General features: G+C 40.9%; 1 protein-coding gene across 1 annotated transcript in view; it reads right to left on the reverse strand.

Moving 5' to 3' along the window:
• Positions 1-435: 435 nt before the first annotated feature.
• The window catches only part of STIMATE (STIM activating enhancer), a 73,697-nt gene continuing 61,452 nt past the window's right edge, over positions 436-12,680 (reverse strand). Inside the window, exons 7-8 of the mRNA XM_089681956.1 lie at positions 11,460-11,609; positions 436-3,530 (exon numbers count right to left, since the gene is read on the reverse strand). Of these exons, the coding sequence (XP_089538082.1) occupies positions 3,414-3,530; positions 11,460-11,609 (267 nt within the window). The 3' untranslated portion in view covers positions 436-3,413. The remainder of the gene's footprint in view (positions 3,531-11,459; positions 11,610-12,680) is intronic.

Genomic DNA, 12,680 nt, shown 5'->3' on the forward strand with positions numbered 1-12,680 from the left:
CCCCTTTTTTCCACAGATTTCATCAAAATTGATGTCCCCATTGAAAGATTTCCCCTCACCTCCTGTCCAGGTGACAAACGTAAAGTTTTGGATTTCCCATCACTTCCTGCCTCAATGACAATAGTCATCAAGAGAAATATAGCGGGCGATTCCCTCCAAACAGAGAAAGAAATACAAACCTGAGAGATGTTCTAACCCTTTCATTTTCCACCCCACAAATCGTTTTACACATAGATATACCATCGACATATTTTCCACATGCTGATTTGCCATCAAGACAATTTTCTTTTACTGCCCTTATCAGTGTATTATTCAGCTGCATTACAAGCTTTGAAAGCCATTCTGTTTTTTTCAAATAATTTTACTTTAACTTAAAAGTGCCTATCATTAAAGCAACAATCATAAGTGCAAAAAAAAAAAAAATCACAAACATGATTTATGACCAACATTTGAAAAGTTGTATTTATGATGAAGAGACAAAAAACACCTCTGTTCATCACACTTCACTGATTTTTAAAATGCATACATCTGATACAAGGATCTTGTAAGTATTGGAAAACTCCACTCAACAGCATTCTGTCATGGTTTTGGGGTGAGTGTTACAAGTACATAAATCTTTCTGCTGTTTGGAGGTGTTGGATGCAGGGATTTAAATAGGACAGTTATTGTCAGTGTATAGTGTATCTTATTTTGCTGCAATGGGCAGACAGCACTCATAAGTGCCCAGCACTTCACTCACTTTCCCCTGCACTGCTGGAATGCTGTTTAGTGAAATTACCCTCTAACTCACTTAGCATTGTGACACATTCCCTTCAAACGAAGTGACTTCTCTACATGCACAGTTAATCATTTAGTAGCACAAAAATAATCCTTAAAGTATAACTAAAAGCAAAACCATTTTTTTAGTTTCGGATAGAGTGGAGAGGGATTAGTACCCCTGTCAGTTTTTATTGCTCTCTGTGCCCCTAGTAAAAAGATTCACCCTCTCGGTTTGTCCTGTTTACCATTGTCATTGAAAAGTAAAAGAAAATCCCAAATTTTGGGCTGTCCCCAAAAAAGTAATAGAGGAAAATCTTCCAATGGGGACACTAGTTCTGGTGACCTGGGGACCCCCAAGGAATTCCCTTAATTTGCAGGGATTTAGTCTCACTTCCTGTTTGGCTATGGAGCAGGAGGTAAAGGGAAATCTCTGCAATGGGACACAGATGAAAATAAAAAAAATCTGACAGGGGTTATAACCCTCCCTTGCTCTATCCACAATGAAAAAAAAAAAGTGTTGCCTATAGTTTTAATTTAAGCCTCAGTTCACACATGATGCGGTGCGGGGATCGCACAGGAATCGCTGCGACTCCCGCACTGCATCAGTGTGAACCGAGACTAAATGTCTTAATTTCAACACTGTGAAATTATTGTATTGCATTTTGGGGTGGGGGGCTGTCAACAAGGGTTAATTAGGTGCTACTAAAAATTTTACTTGCAGCTGAGCCCACATATAATAAACATTATGCCAATATTCTTGTAGTACACTGTAACTTTAAGACCTAGTTGTCTTTGGCAGAGTAGGGGTTAACAATCCCTGAAGACTAAACATACATTGAGGCTGACTAATAAAAACATGAACAATAAAAAAAAACTGAGGATGCTGTCCATGACAACAAATAAGAAATCAGATTTAACTTTCCAAACTTAATGGGAAACGAAAAGTTAGAAACTGAGTGCTTACATCAGCCCCACTTTTGTTAGTCCTTATTTTAATAAACCAGCCTTGTGATACAATGAACATCAGCATGTCCTGCAAAATGGGTTATATTTCATGAAAGCTGCATGCAGACTGCCAATCTTGGACAGAAATACTGCTGTCTGGAAACACAAAAGGAAAAACAAAACCGTATTTTGTACTTCCAATGTATTTCTTGTAACACGCAAAAAATTGTATATGAACAACAAAACAAAAAACGTTTTTGTCACCCTTTTTGACCTTTAGAAGAAAACACTCATTTGTATGAAAATATAAATTAAAAAGGCGCAAAAACACACTAGACACACTGCAGAACACTATAGGAGCCCCTGTGCAGCCAGGGAGAAGAGCAAAGCATTGCACAGCAATAGCTCGCTGTCAGCCCTGAGAGCAAAGGTATACGGGAATGGTCTAACGCTAAAGTGACTGTAACAGTAAAAACAAAATTAAGGCAAAGTCTTCCATCTGGGGCTGGGGGAAGGGGGTTAAGTAGTAAAGTGATACTGTGGATCCCTCAGGGAGTAGATGGGATAAAACAGGTGCTTAAGTCGTTCATAAGTTGCATTTGATCTGAACTCAACAGATGGTCAACATCAATCCATATCTCTTATGTCTGTCTCTTGATCACATAAATTAGTGTTTGTTGTTAGACAGGTACACTGGAATCCCAGAATATGATGTCAAGATCCTTTCCAAATAATATCAATACCTTTAAGTCCAAGCGAAGGTGCAGGTTGAAAAGTCAAAGTCTGTTAGATCTGGATGAGTTCAGTTTGATTGATACTACTGAAGTTATGTTCTTAAACATTCTCATACTAAAAGACAGATACAAAGTATACTGTATTTTGCCTTCACCAATAGATGCAGCACAGCCATCTTCTGAAAAGTCATGAAACAGAAAATAAGTACCTAAAGTTTAAAAATAAAAGATCCAAATCAATAATTCTGTAATTGTCCTGTAACAGAGTAAGGTATAGGATGAATACTTTCAACATAGCAGCTAAGAAGTTTGTGTTGCTTACTGCAGATGCCAGCCATGTTAAATAATGTAACAATGCATAGAGAGTTATAATGGAATGCTCTGGAAAAAGATATGTCTAAAACACCTGCAATGCCCAAACATCATTTGGGTCATCTTGAGTGCACAAATTCAACATTCGCATTTAGCTGTAAGTGGCTGCAGAGCTTGATAGAGTCAGATTGTAAGAGATTTCATATAAAAGTAACTGAAAAACTTTAACTTCATTAATATGGTGGTGAACATTAGATAGAAACAAAAAAGTAATGGTCAAAAACCTAGACCCTCAATTAAAAAAAAGAATAGTTTGCATTACTTAAATTTGGAATGAACTGCCATATTGGAAAGGATTAATGAACAGTTATTAACCTTTGTTTGCCCTAAAAACAAACAGGCAGCTGCACTTTCTCCCTTGTATTGCCTGTGTAAGGTGTGTAGGAGGTTGGCAGCTTTTAGTGCAACTTAAGTTTTGTGCCCAACCTTAGCACTCTCTATTGGGAAGAGTGACGGTTATAGCAGTCTTCCATCACCCCAATCCACGAAGCCAACAGAACATTAGAGGTAGCGGCTTGTAGAGTTCCTGTGCCAAGAAGCCAGATCTCCTCCTGCAAGCCTCAGATCAGTGGAGGCATTGTTGTGCAAACACCGGAAGCGGTATCATACAGGTAGGCCAAAGCGGTGCTTCTTTTTCTTCACAGACTTTGAGTTTGTTAACCTACGTAGATCCTCCTCACCGTCAGATTCTTCCATTTCATCATCCGCTGATATGAGAATCTAGCATAAAAAGAGAATAGATTAAGGCATTAAGCTTTACAGTTTCAAGATAGACTTCACCTCCTAGGCAAGCAAAACTCAAAGTGTAACTACAGCCAGAATCATAACATACATACATTATATATATATATCACACACACACCGATCAGCCATAACCTTATGACCACTCAAATAATATTGAGTAGGATCCTCGTTGGCCACCAAGACAGCCCTGACCCAGTGAGGCATGATGCCACTAGAGCTCTGAAGGTATGCTGTGGTATCTGGCACCAAGTTGTCGGTAGCAGATCCTTTAAGTGCAACCATGGTTTGGACTTGTTTTTCCAGCACATCCCACAGATACTTGAATGGATTGAGATCTGAAAAATTTGGAGGTAAAATCCACACCTCAAACTCATCGTGATTCACCATTTTTGAAGTGTGGAAACACTGTTAAAGAGGCCACTACTATCAGGAAACACCATTTTAATGAAAGGGTGTACTTAGCCAGCAACACTGTTTAGGTAGGTGGTACGTGCAATGTAACAGCCACATGAATGGCAAGACCCAGGGTTTCCCAGCAGAAACCTTCTACCCATACTGCATCCTGGTGCCATCGCCTCTCTAGGAAAGCAACGCACATGCACCCAGCCATCCGCATGATGTCAAAGAAAACACGATTCTCCAGACCAAGGCCACCTTCTTCAGCAAAAGAATATACATTCCACATTAATAATTATGCTACCTCTGTAGTTCAGACAGCAGGTTGTGTGAAATTTGTAACACAGCACTGCATATTCACAAGGCATAATGTGTCACAAAATTCAATAAAGTGAATGTGTGGGATTCCTCGAGATTGTTCAGATTAATACAACTAGGCTAGAATTACCAAAAATGTGAAAATGAACAGGATTTAAATTTGCATGTATGTATGTATGTATGTATGTATGTATGTCAGCTGCATGATTTATCGGTTAGGACACGTTCTCACAAGCGTACTTTAATGTACGCTCATGTGAGGGCTGTGCTTTCAGGGCTGTGCACCTGCACCCATGCTGCTGTCAAATTGGGAGAAGGCTGTTTCCATGCAGCAGCTGTATCCCAATTGATATGAATGGAACTGCCCACACAGAGATGCATGGAATACCTGTGCATCCCTATACAGGCAAACATGCCCTCGCATGGACGTATGCTATAGGCCTTAGTTTTTATTTTTTCTTTAAAAAGTAAAAATGATTCTGCATTGTTTCATTTGGTTTTGCAATAATGACACAATTGCTATAAAGACAATGTGACAACAAGCACAAAACAAAAGGATAATGTAGAGGTATCACAAAAGAGTGCTTCTAACAGTTTTAAAAGGTAAGGGAAAGGAAAAAATGGTGACTGAAAATTGCAACATGTCATGCTTGCTCAGCAACTTCAACTAGTAGTCTCATGCTGTACAGTCCTTGATTTAAATCAAGTATAATGTAGGAAAATATTGCATGTAGGACTATTAGAATGATGTGGCCCTCCTTTACCAACAACACCTACAAAGAAAGAAAGAGGCTTTGTCTCTAGAAAAGTGAGGAGGCAGTAATGAAGTTACAATATCAGACACTCATAATAGGACTGTGCAAAAGCCCAATATGTAAAGGAATACAATGACAACATTGAGAAAAATACCTTTCCTTTTTTAGACTTCAAGCCTTCTAGTAAGAAATAAAGTGGCAGTGGAGACTGGATTGTGCCAGTGCCAAGTACATGTATGCCAATAAGTATGACAACACCAATGCCACAGTTTTATGAAACACAGATGGTACTGTTTATATATGCAAAGCCAGAAAATCAGGAAGCCTATTACTAGGTCAACAGCAGTGAACTTTCTCTTTAAAAAGGGTAAGAAAACATTATTTATACAAGCACCATACATGTGATAATCATAAATCCAATGTATAGATATAACAATTAACAACAAGGAGGGCAAAGAAGGAAGATGTGTCCAAACAGCATCAACTGATATAAGGGTCTGAGTTAAAGGATAAGTTCACCTTTGGGAACAAGTTACATGCATGGCGCTGTGGAGTGCTGTGGTAGTTCAGGTCTGCAAGAGACCTGCATGGAACCAGTGATCTGCTGACCGCTGGTGCAATGGGGAAGGGGTTCTGGTAAACATGTGTTTACCAGCCCCCTTTCTTTGGATATAATGAGCAGTCAGTAGTGATTGCTCCTCTACATTCATTGCTAAACTATAGTGAACACTATACTGGATAGTGCACACTACTATACTGAAGTTTACATATATGCATTGGAGTCATTATAGACTCCTATGTATTCACAACAGTGCAGCTGAGGCTGCAGAGAAAGGGAATGTCTTCAGTCCCTTTCTCTGTCTCAAAAAAAACATCAGGGGTTTGCTTACACTTCTGATATTTCACCAGAGCCCCTCCACCCCAAAAAAAAAACAAAAAAAAAACAAAAAAAAAAAAAACACCTCCTTTCATTGTCTCTTAGCTGCAGGCTCCGTTTTTTTAAAAAAAAAAATCTGTCCAACATCACTTGTCTTTTCCTGCGCTGCATAACCCCCAGAAATAAGAGACCATGTTATGGCTCATCAGATTCAACACTCGGTTAAGTTATGTTGGGGTGGTGCTTCTCAAAAAAATCATGGCACTCACTTCATTTTTCCATAACGGATTTTATGGCATCACTGCTAACCTCCTCTCCATTCTTCCTCTTCCTCAGTGGAATGCTCCTCAATATGCGCCTTCTGCTGCTCACTGTGGAGTTCAGAAAGTTATTCTGTGGTTAGCTCCTCCTTATGTTCCTCAACAAGCTCCTATATGTCTGCACCATCGACGTCCAAACCCATACTCTTGCCCACGGACACGATCTCCTCCACTACCTCTGCATCAGACCCTTCAAAGTCACATTCAGTGACACATTCTGGCCACAGTTTCCTCCAGGCTGAGTTTAAGATCCGCTACATGACATCTTCCCAGGCTTTGTCAATGAGGTTGATGCAGTGGAGAAAATTGAAATGTTTCTTCCAGAATTCTTTCAGACTCAAGAACATCTCTTTAGTAGAATTAAAACACCTAGTGAAGAACGCCTTTGTGTACAGCTTCTTGAATTTGCAGGTCACTTACTGGTCCATGGGCTGTAGAAGAGGTGTCGTGTTGGGGAGGAGGAACTTGACCTTTATGAAGTCATACTCAGTGTCCATATCATCCACCAAGGCTGAAGGGTGTGCCGAAGCATTGTCTATCAGAAGAAGGAACCTTTCAGGCAATTGGTTGTCAGAAAGATATTTTCGCACAGTGGGTGCAAACACCTCATGCAGCCATTCCATGAACAATTGCCTTGTGACCCAAGCTTTCGCATTGGCCCTCCACAGCACAGGAAGTGTGGCCTTGTTCACATTATGTTCCCTGATGCACGAGGGGTCTGGGAATGGTACACCAGTAGTGACTTAATCTTCAGATCGGCGCTTGCGTTCGCACGCAGCAAAAGGGTCAAACTGTCCTTCGTGGGCTTGTGCCCCGGCAGTGCCTTTTCCTCCTATGTGATATAGGTTCTGTTCAGCATCTTTTTCCAGAAGATCCCTGTTTAATCACAGTTGAACACTTGTAGAGCTATGTATCCTTCTGCCTTCATGAATTCCGCAAATTCTTTCTTGTAGGTTTTTGCAGCGGCCTTGTCAGAACTGGAATATTCACCATGTCTTGTCACACTGTGGATGCCACTTCTCTTGCGGAATTTTTTAAACCACCCACTACTGGCTTTAAATTCTTCACTTGCTGCACTTGTAGAGGGTTTTTTTTTTTTTTTTGCAGTAAATCGTGTGCAATTTTTTGGCTTTTTAACATATTATAGTTTCACTAACACTATCGCCTGTCACCTGTTTCTCATTCAACCACACTAATAAAAGTTTTTCCACCTCTTCCAGCGCTTGCGTCCTCTGCTTGGTTAACATCATTACTCCATTTGCCACATCAGCTCCTTTGATGGCAGCTTCCTTCTTCAAAATAGTCGAAATTGTCGACTTCATCATCTTGTACTCCAAGGCCAGATCAGTCACACGAATACCACAGTCATGCTTTTCTAGAATTTTCTTCCTCAACTCAATGGTTATTTTCTTCACAACCTTATTCTTACCATGCTTGCTCTGCATGTTCTTGTCACCTTCATTACAGCTCTGCACGTTCTTGTCACCTTCATTCCCGCTCTGCACGTTCTTGTCACCTTCATTACCGCTCTGCACGTTCTTGTCCCCTTCATTACCGCTCTGCACGTTCTTGTCCCCTTCATTACCGCTCTGCACGTTCTTGTCCCCTTCATTACCGCTCTGCACGTTCTTGTCCCCTTCATTACCGCTCTGCACGTTCTTGTCACCTTCATTACCGCTCTGCACGTTCTTGTCACCTTCATTACAGCTCTGCACGTTCTTGTCACCTTCATTACGGCTCTGCACGTTCTTGTCCCCTTCATTACCGCTCTGCACGTTCTTGTCACCTTCATTACCGCTTTGCACGTTCTTGTCATCTTCATTACTGCTCTGCACATTCTTGTCACCTTCATTACCACTCTGCACTTTTTTAACAACATGCTTGCTCTGCACATTCTGGTCACCTTCATTACTGCTCTGCAAGTTCTGGTCACCTTCATTACCACTCTGCACTTTCTTTTCAACAACATGCTTGCTCTGCATATTCTTGTCACCTTTATCACAGCTCTGCACATTTTTCTTACCACCATGCTTGCTCTGAATTTTCTTTGGAGCCATACTGCATGTCCGGTACAGTAAGTGCTAAAAAGCACACAAAAAAGCTTTACAGCAAGTGTGCACAGGGATGTACAGTATGTGCTAAAAAGCACACCAAAAAGCTTCTCAGTACTGCAAGTGTCTTCACAGTACATTTTCAGTGTCTGTCTGTGACCACAATCTTGCCTACAGGAAGTCACGACCATGTGTCAGAGCAGGGAAGATTGTCGCGGCTCGTGCTCGTTAACCGGAGCGGAGTTCGGAAACCAAAGCAAATTTTTGCGAACTCTTTTGTTCGTGAACCGAGGCCTCACTGTATTTGAAAAGCGTGGCATGCATTGAATGCCCCCTGAGTCAATACTTTCTAGAACCACCTTTTCGCTGCAATTATACCTGCAAGTCTTTTTGCATATGTCTCTACCAACTTTGCTCATCTTAAGAGTGACATTTTTGCCCTTTCTTTTACAAAATAGCTCAAGCTCTGTCAGACTGGATGGAGAGTGTCTGTGGACAGCAATTTCCAAGTCTTGCCAGATTCCCAATTGGATTTAGGTCTGGACTTTGACTGGGCCATTCTAACACATTCATATGCTTTGATCTAAACCATTCTATTGTAGCTTTGGCTGTATGTTCAGGGCCCTTGTCCTGCTGGAAGGTGAACCTCTGACCCATTCTCAAGTCTTTTGCAGACTCTTACCAGGTTTTCTTCTAATAATGCCCTGTATTTGGCTCCATCCATCTTCCCATAAACTCTGACCAGCTTCCCTGTCCCTGCTGAAGAAAAGCATCCCCACAACATGATGCTGCCACAATGTTTCACGGTGGGGATGGTGTGTTCAGGGTGATGTGCAGTGTTAGTTTTCCGCCACACAGAGTTTTGCTTGTAAAGCATAAAATCCAATTTTGGTCTCATCTGACCAGAACACCTTCTTCCACATGTTTGCTGTGTCCCACACATGGCTTCTCAAAAACTGCAAACCGGACTTCTTATGGCTTTCAACAATGGATTTCTTCTTGCCACCCTTCCATAAAAGGCCAGATTTGTGGAGTGCACGAATAATAGTTGTCCTATGGACAGATTCTCCCACCTGAGCTGCGGATCTTTACAGCTCCTCCAGAGTTATCATGGGCCTCTTGTCTGCTTCTCTGATTAATGCTCTCCTTGCCCAACCTCTCAGTTTAGGTGCACGGCCATGTCTTGTTAGGTTTGTAGTTGTACCATACTCTTTCAATTTTTGGCGGATGGATTGAACAGTGCTCCGTGAGATGTTCAAAGTTTGGGATATTTTTTTTATACCCGAATACTGCATTAAACTTCTCCACAACTTTATCCCTGACCTATCTGGCGTTTTCCTTGGCCTTCATGATGCTGTTTGTTAACTAATATTCTCTAACAAACCGCTGAGGGCTTCACAAAACAGCTGTATTTATACTGAGGTTAAATTACACACAGGTGGACTCTATTTGCTAATTAGGTGACTTCTGAAGGCAATTGGTTCCACTAGATTTTTGTTAGGGGTATCAGAGAAAATGGGGCTGAACACAAATGCATGCCACACTTTTCAGATATTTATTTGTAAAACATTTTGAAAACCAATTATCATGTTCCTTCCGCTTCACAATTATGTGCCACTTTGTGTTGGTCTATCACATAAAATCCCAATAAAATAAATTTATGTTTTTGGTTGTAACATCACAAAATGTGGAAAATTTCAAGGAGTATGAATACTTTTTCAAAGCACTGGAACTGTCTTCCCCCACACAATTTATATATCTTTAAATATAATTTTGATCACTCATGGTGCATGTTATCCATTCACCGTTTAATATAACCTCTTCTAACCAGGACCTTTACTCAATCAACTTTCTTCCAAAGTTCCATGAAGTTAGGGCTTCATTCTTCATGTTTGGCCCTCCCATAACCTTTTTTTTGGATGAATTATGAGCATATCTACTCTGTCCTTTTTAAAACATTCCAGTGAAAATAAAAGGTCACTCTTAAAAAGTATAAAAAGGCTTATCTTAAATTATTATTTGTAATAGTAAAACCTTTAGAATACCCTTCTATCATCTAGAACAGGGGTCTGCAAACTTTGTAAACAAAGTGCCAGTTTACTGTCCTTCAGATTTCAGGGGGGCCGGACTATAGCCATTGGGAGTAGATAGTGTCTGCGAGAGTAAACAGTGCATCTTTGGTATTAGGGGGAGGAATAGTGCACTATCGTAGGTGTCAGTGGGAGGAATAGTTCCCCATCTTTGGTGTCAGTGGGAGAAATACTGCTCCCTTGTTGATGTTATTAACAGTAACTATGCCCCTTAGTTGGTGTCAGGGGGAGGAATAGTGTATTGCATTAGTGGCAGGAAAAGTGCCCTAAAGACCAGATAAAGTAAGCAAAGGGCCGCAGTTTGGAGACTACGGATCTAGAATATTGGAATTTAGTCTGTTTCAAATTTTAGCAATAATTATTTATACAAGCGCATCCATGGCATTTCGCTTCATGGTTGACTCTTTGGGCATACAAGAGATGGACTGGGTTGGAAAGGTTATGGTTGGCTCCTGCCCACTCCTCTGGCCCTCTCAGAAGATAATTTGTCAATGCCCACTTTCTCTACTCTAGTCAGTTTTCTGTTCTATAAGGGGAAGTTGTAAAGAGAATTTTAATTTCCTAAGCGCACCCTGTAAGTAGGCAACCTTCATGCCCACAGAAGCCAGAAGGTCTCCTGGATGACCAACCTGGTGAATTCCCTTTGAAAATTTGTACCTAGAGAAAGGTAGCATGAAGGTTCAACAATCTCTGCAGGGACGTTAGCAAGTTGGACAACATGCAGATAGGCGGCAGTAGAGACAGAAATTTCAGGCTTGTAGCCTCTAGATACAACGCTCTGGGCCCAAATATGTAAAATGTCCAGGAAACAGATTGTCCACAAAGGCAAACAGACATTCTCCAACTCTAGACTGGTTTTGGCAGCCTTTAATGTGAGGAGGACTTAATTATGGACTTAGAGGATTTAGGTGTCCAGGACGTACGGCAGAACTGAGTTCCAGGATTTGCCATGGAGGTTTTGAAGAAGAATGAAAGGAAATCTTTTAGCCTCTGAGGTGGAGGGCTTACCAGTCTGAGGCTTAGCCTTGTTTTGTTGGGGCAAAAACAAACAATTTTATTTTGGAACTCGGAAAGCTATTTTTTCCCCTGTTTGCTTACCTCAGACTCTGATTCATCATAAGAGGCTGCCCGTCGGTATCGCACTTTGTTACCATTGCGGGAGTCTGGACTTCCTTCCTTCTCTTCCATCTTGGCTTTTGTTTTCCCTTTCTTCATCAGAAAATTGTCCACCACCCAGAACATTAATGCCTGTTGAAGAGAAACAAACAGCAAGAACTTATCCAACAACCACCAGAACTAAACTAGCATCCTGAATTAGGCTGTATAATAAATGTATAGTCAGAATATGGAAGAAGTTCAATTTCAATTTTATTAATGTGTTCTGTTCCCCAGGGAGCAAGGTACATGTAGTACTTCGTCCCTTGTAGCTGTGAGGATAGACAGGGCAACTCGCCCACCCCCATGGTCATTTGATAACTAAGCTCAGCTGCTTAGACAGATGGAACTTTACTTCATCTTCAAGCACTTGCTCAAGACAAGCTCCTTACGAGGAGTGCAGGGGGAGATGGACAAGTCAGCTAAAATGCAAGTGGGTAAGTGCTTTGAGAAAAATACAATCTGTTGAAGCAGCCATCTTTTTCCTAGCTGCAATGTTGGATGACTGTGGGGAAAGAAGCTGCCCTGCTTAATCTCACAGCTTGCATTAATCTGGCCATACATGGAACAAAAGCCTCAGTAGAGATCAGGTGAATTTCAATCTAAGTATGGGCAGGGGAGCTGTGCTGAAGTCGATCTACTGGTTAACAACTGTACAACCACTCTGCTGGATTTTTTCCTGATCAGTGTATTCTGATTGCAGGGACATCTCTTCATTGTCAGAAAACAAAGGCACAGCGAAGGATTCCTCCATCCATTCTGAATGTGTGGATGGGGGAAATCGAGTGATTTTTTTTTTCATTCAACCCGCAGGTTGAACGAAAAAAAAATGAAATAACTTCTGGGCTGCTTTAGACAGCACCCAGGAAGGTAGGACAAAGTGCTGCATGTGTTTTGTCCCCTGAAGTGAGACTATCTTTAACCTAACTCAGTTTTATTCACTAGAGATAATGCAACTACAATTATTACTACTAAATTATGGAGAGGAAAAAAAAAAAAAAAAAAGACAACTGGAAACAATTGCTACATTGCTTTCCATATATCAATGCAGGTTTTTACAATCAATTTCATGTAGTGAGTGAAACCAACCAGTGAACTGCTAATGCTTTTAAGAAAATACAAACTTTGTAAACATCACAAGCAAACAGCTGATATAGTTAAAGT

Source organism: Staurois parvus, unplaced genomic scaffold, assembly GCF_062004578.1.
Source record: "Staurois parvus isolate SC_StPar_1 unplaced genomic scaffold, SC_StPar_1.0 ptg000282l, whole genome shotgun sequence".
Classification (NCBI taxonomy): Eukaryota; Metazoa; Chordata; class Amphibia; order Anura; family Ranidae; genus Staurois; species Staurois parvus.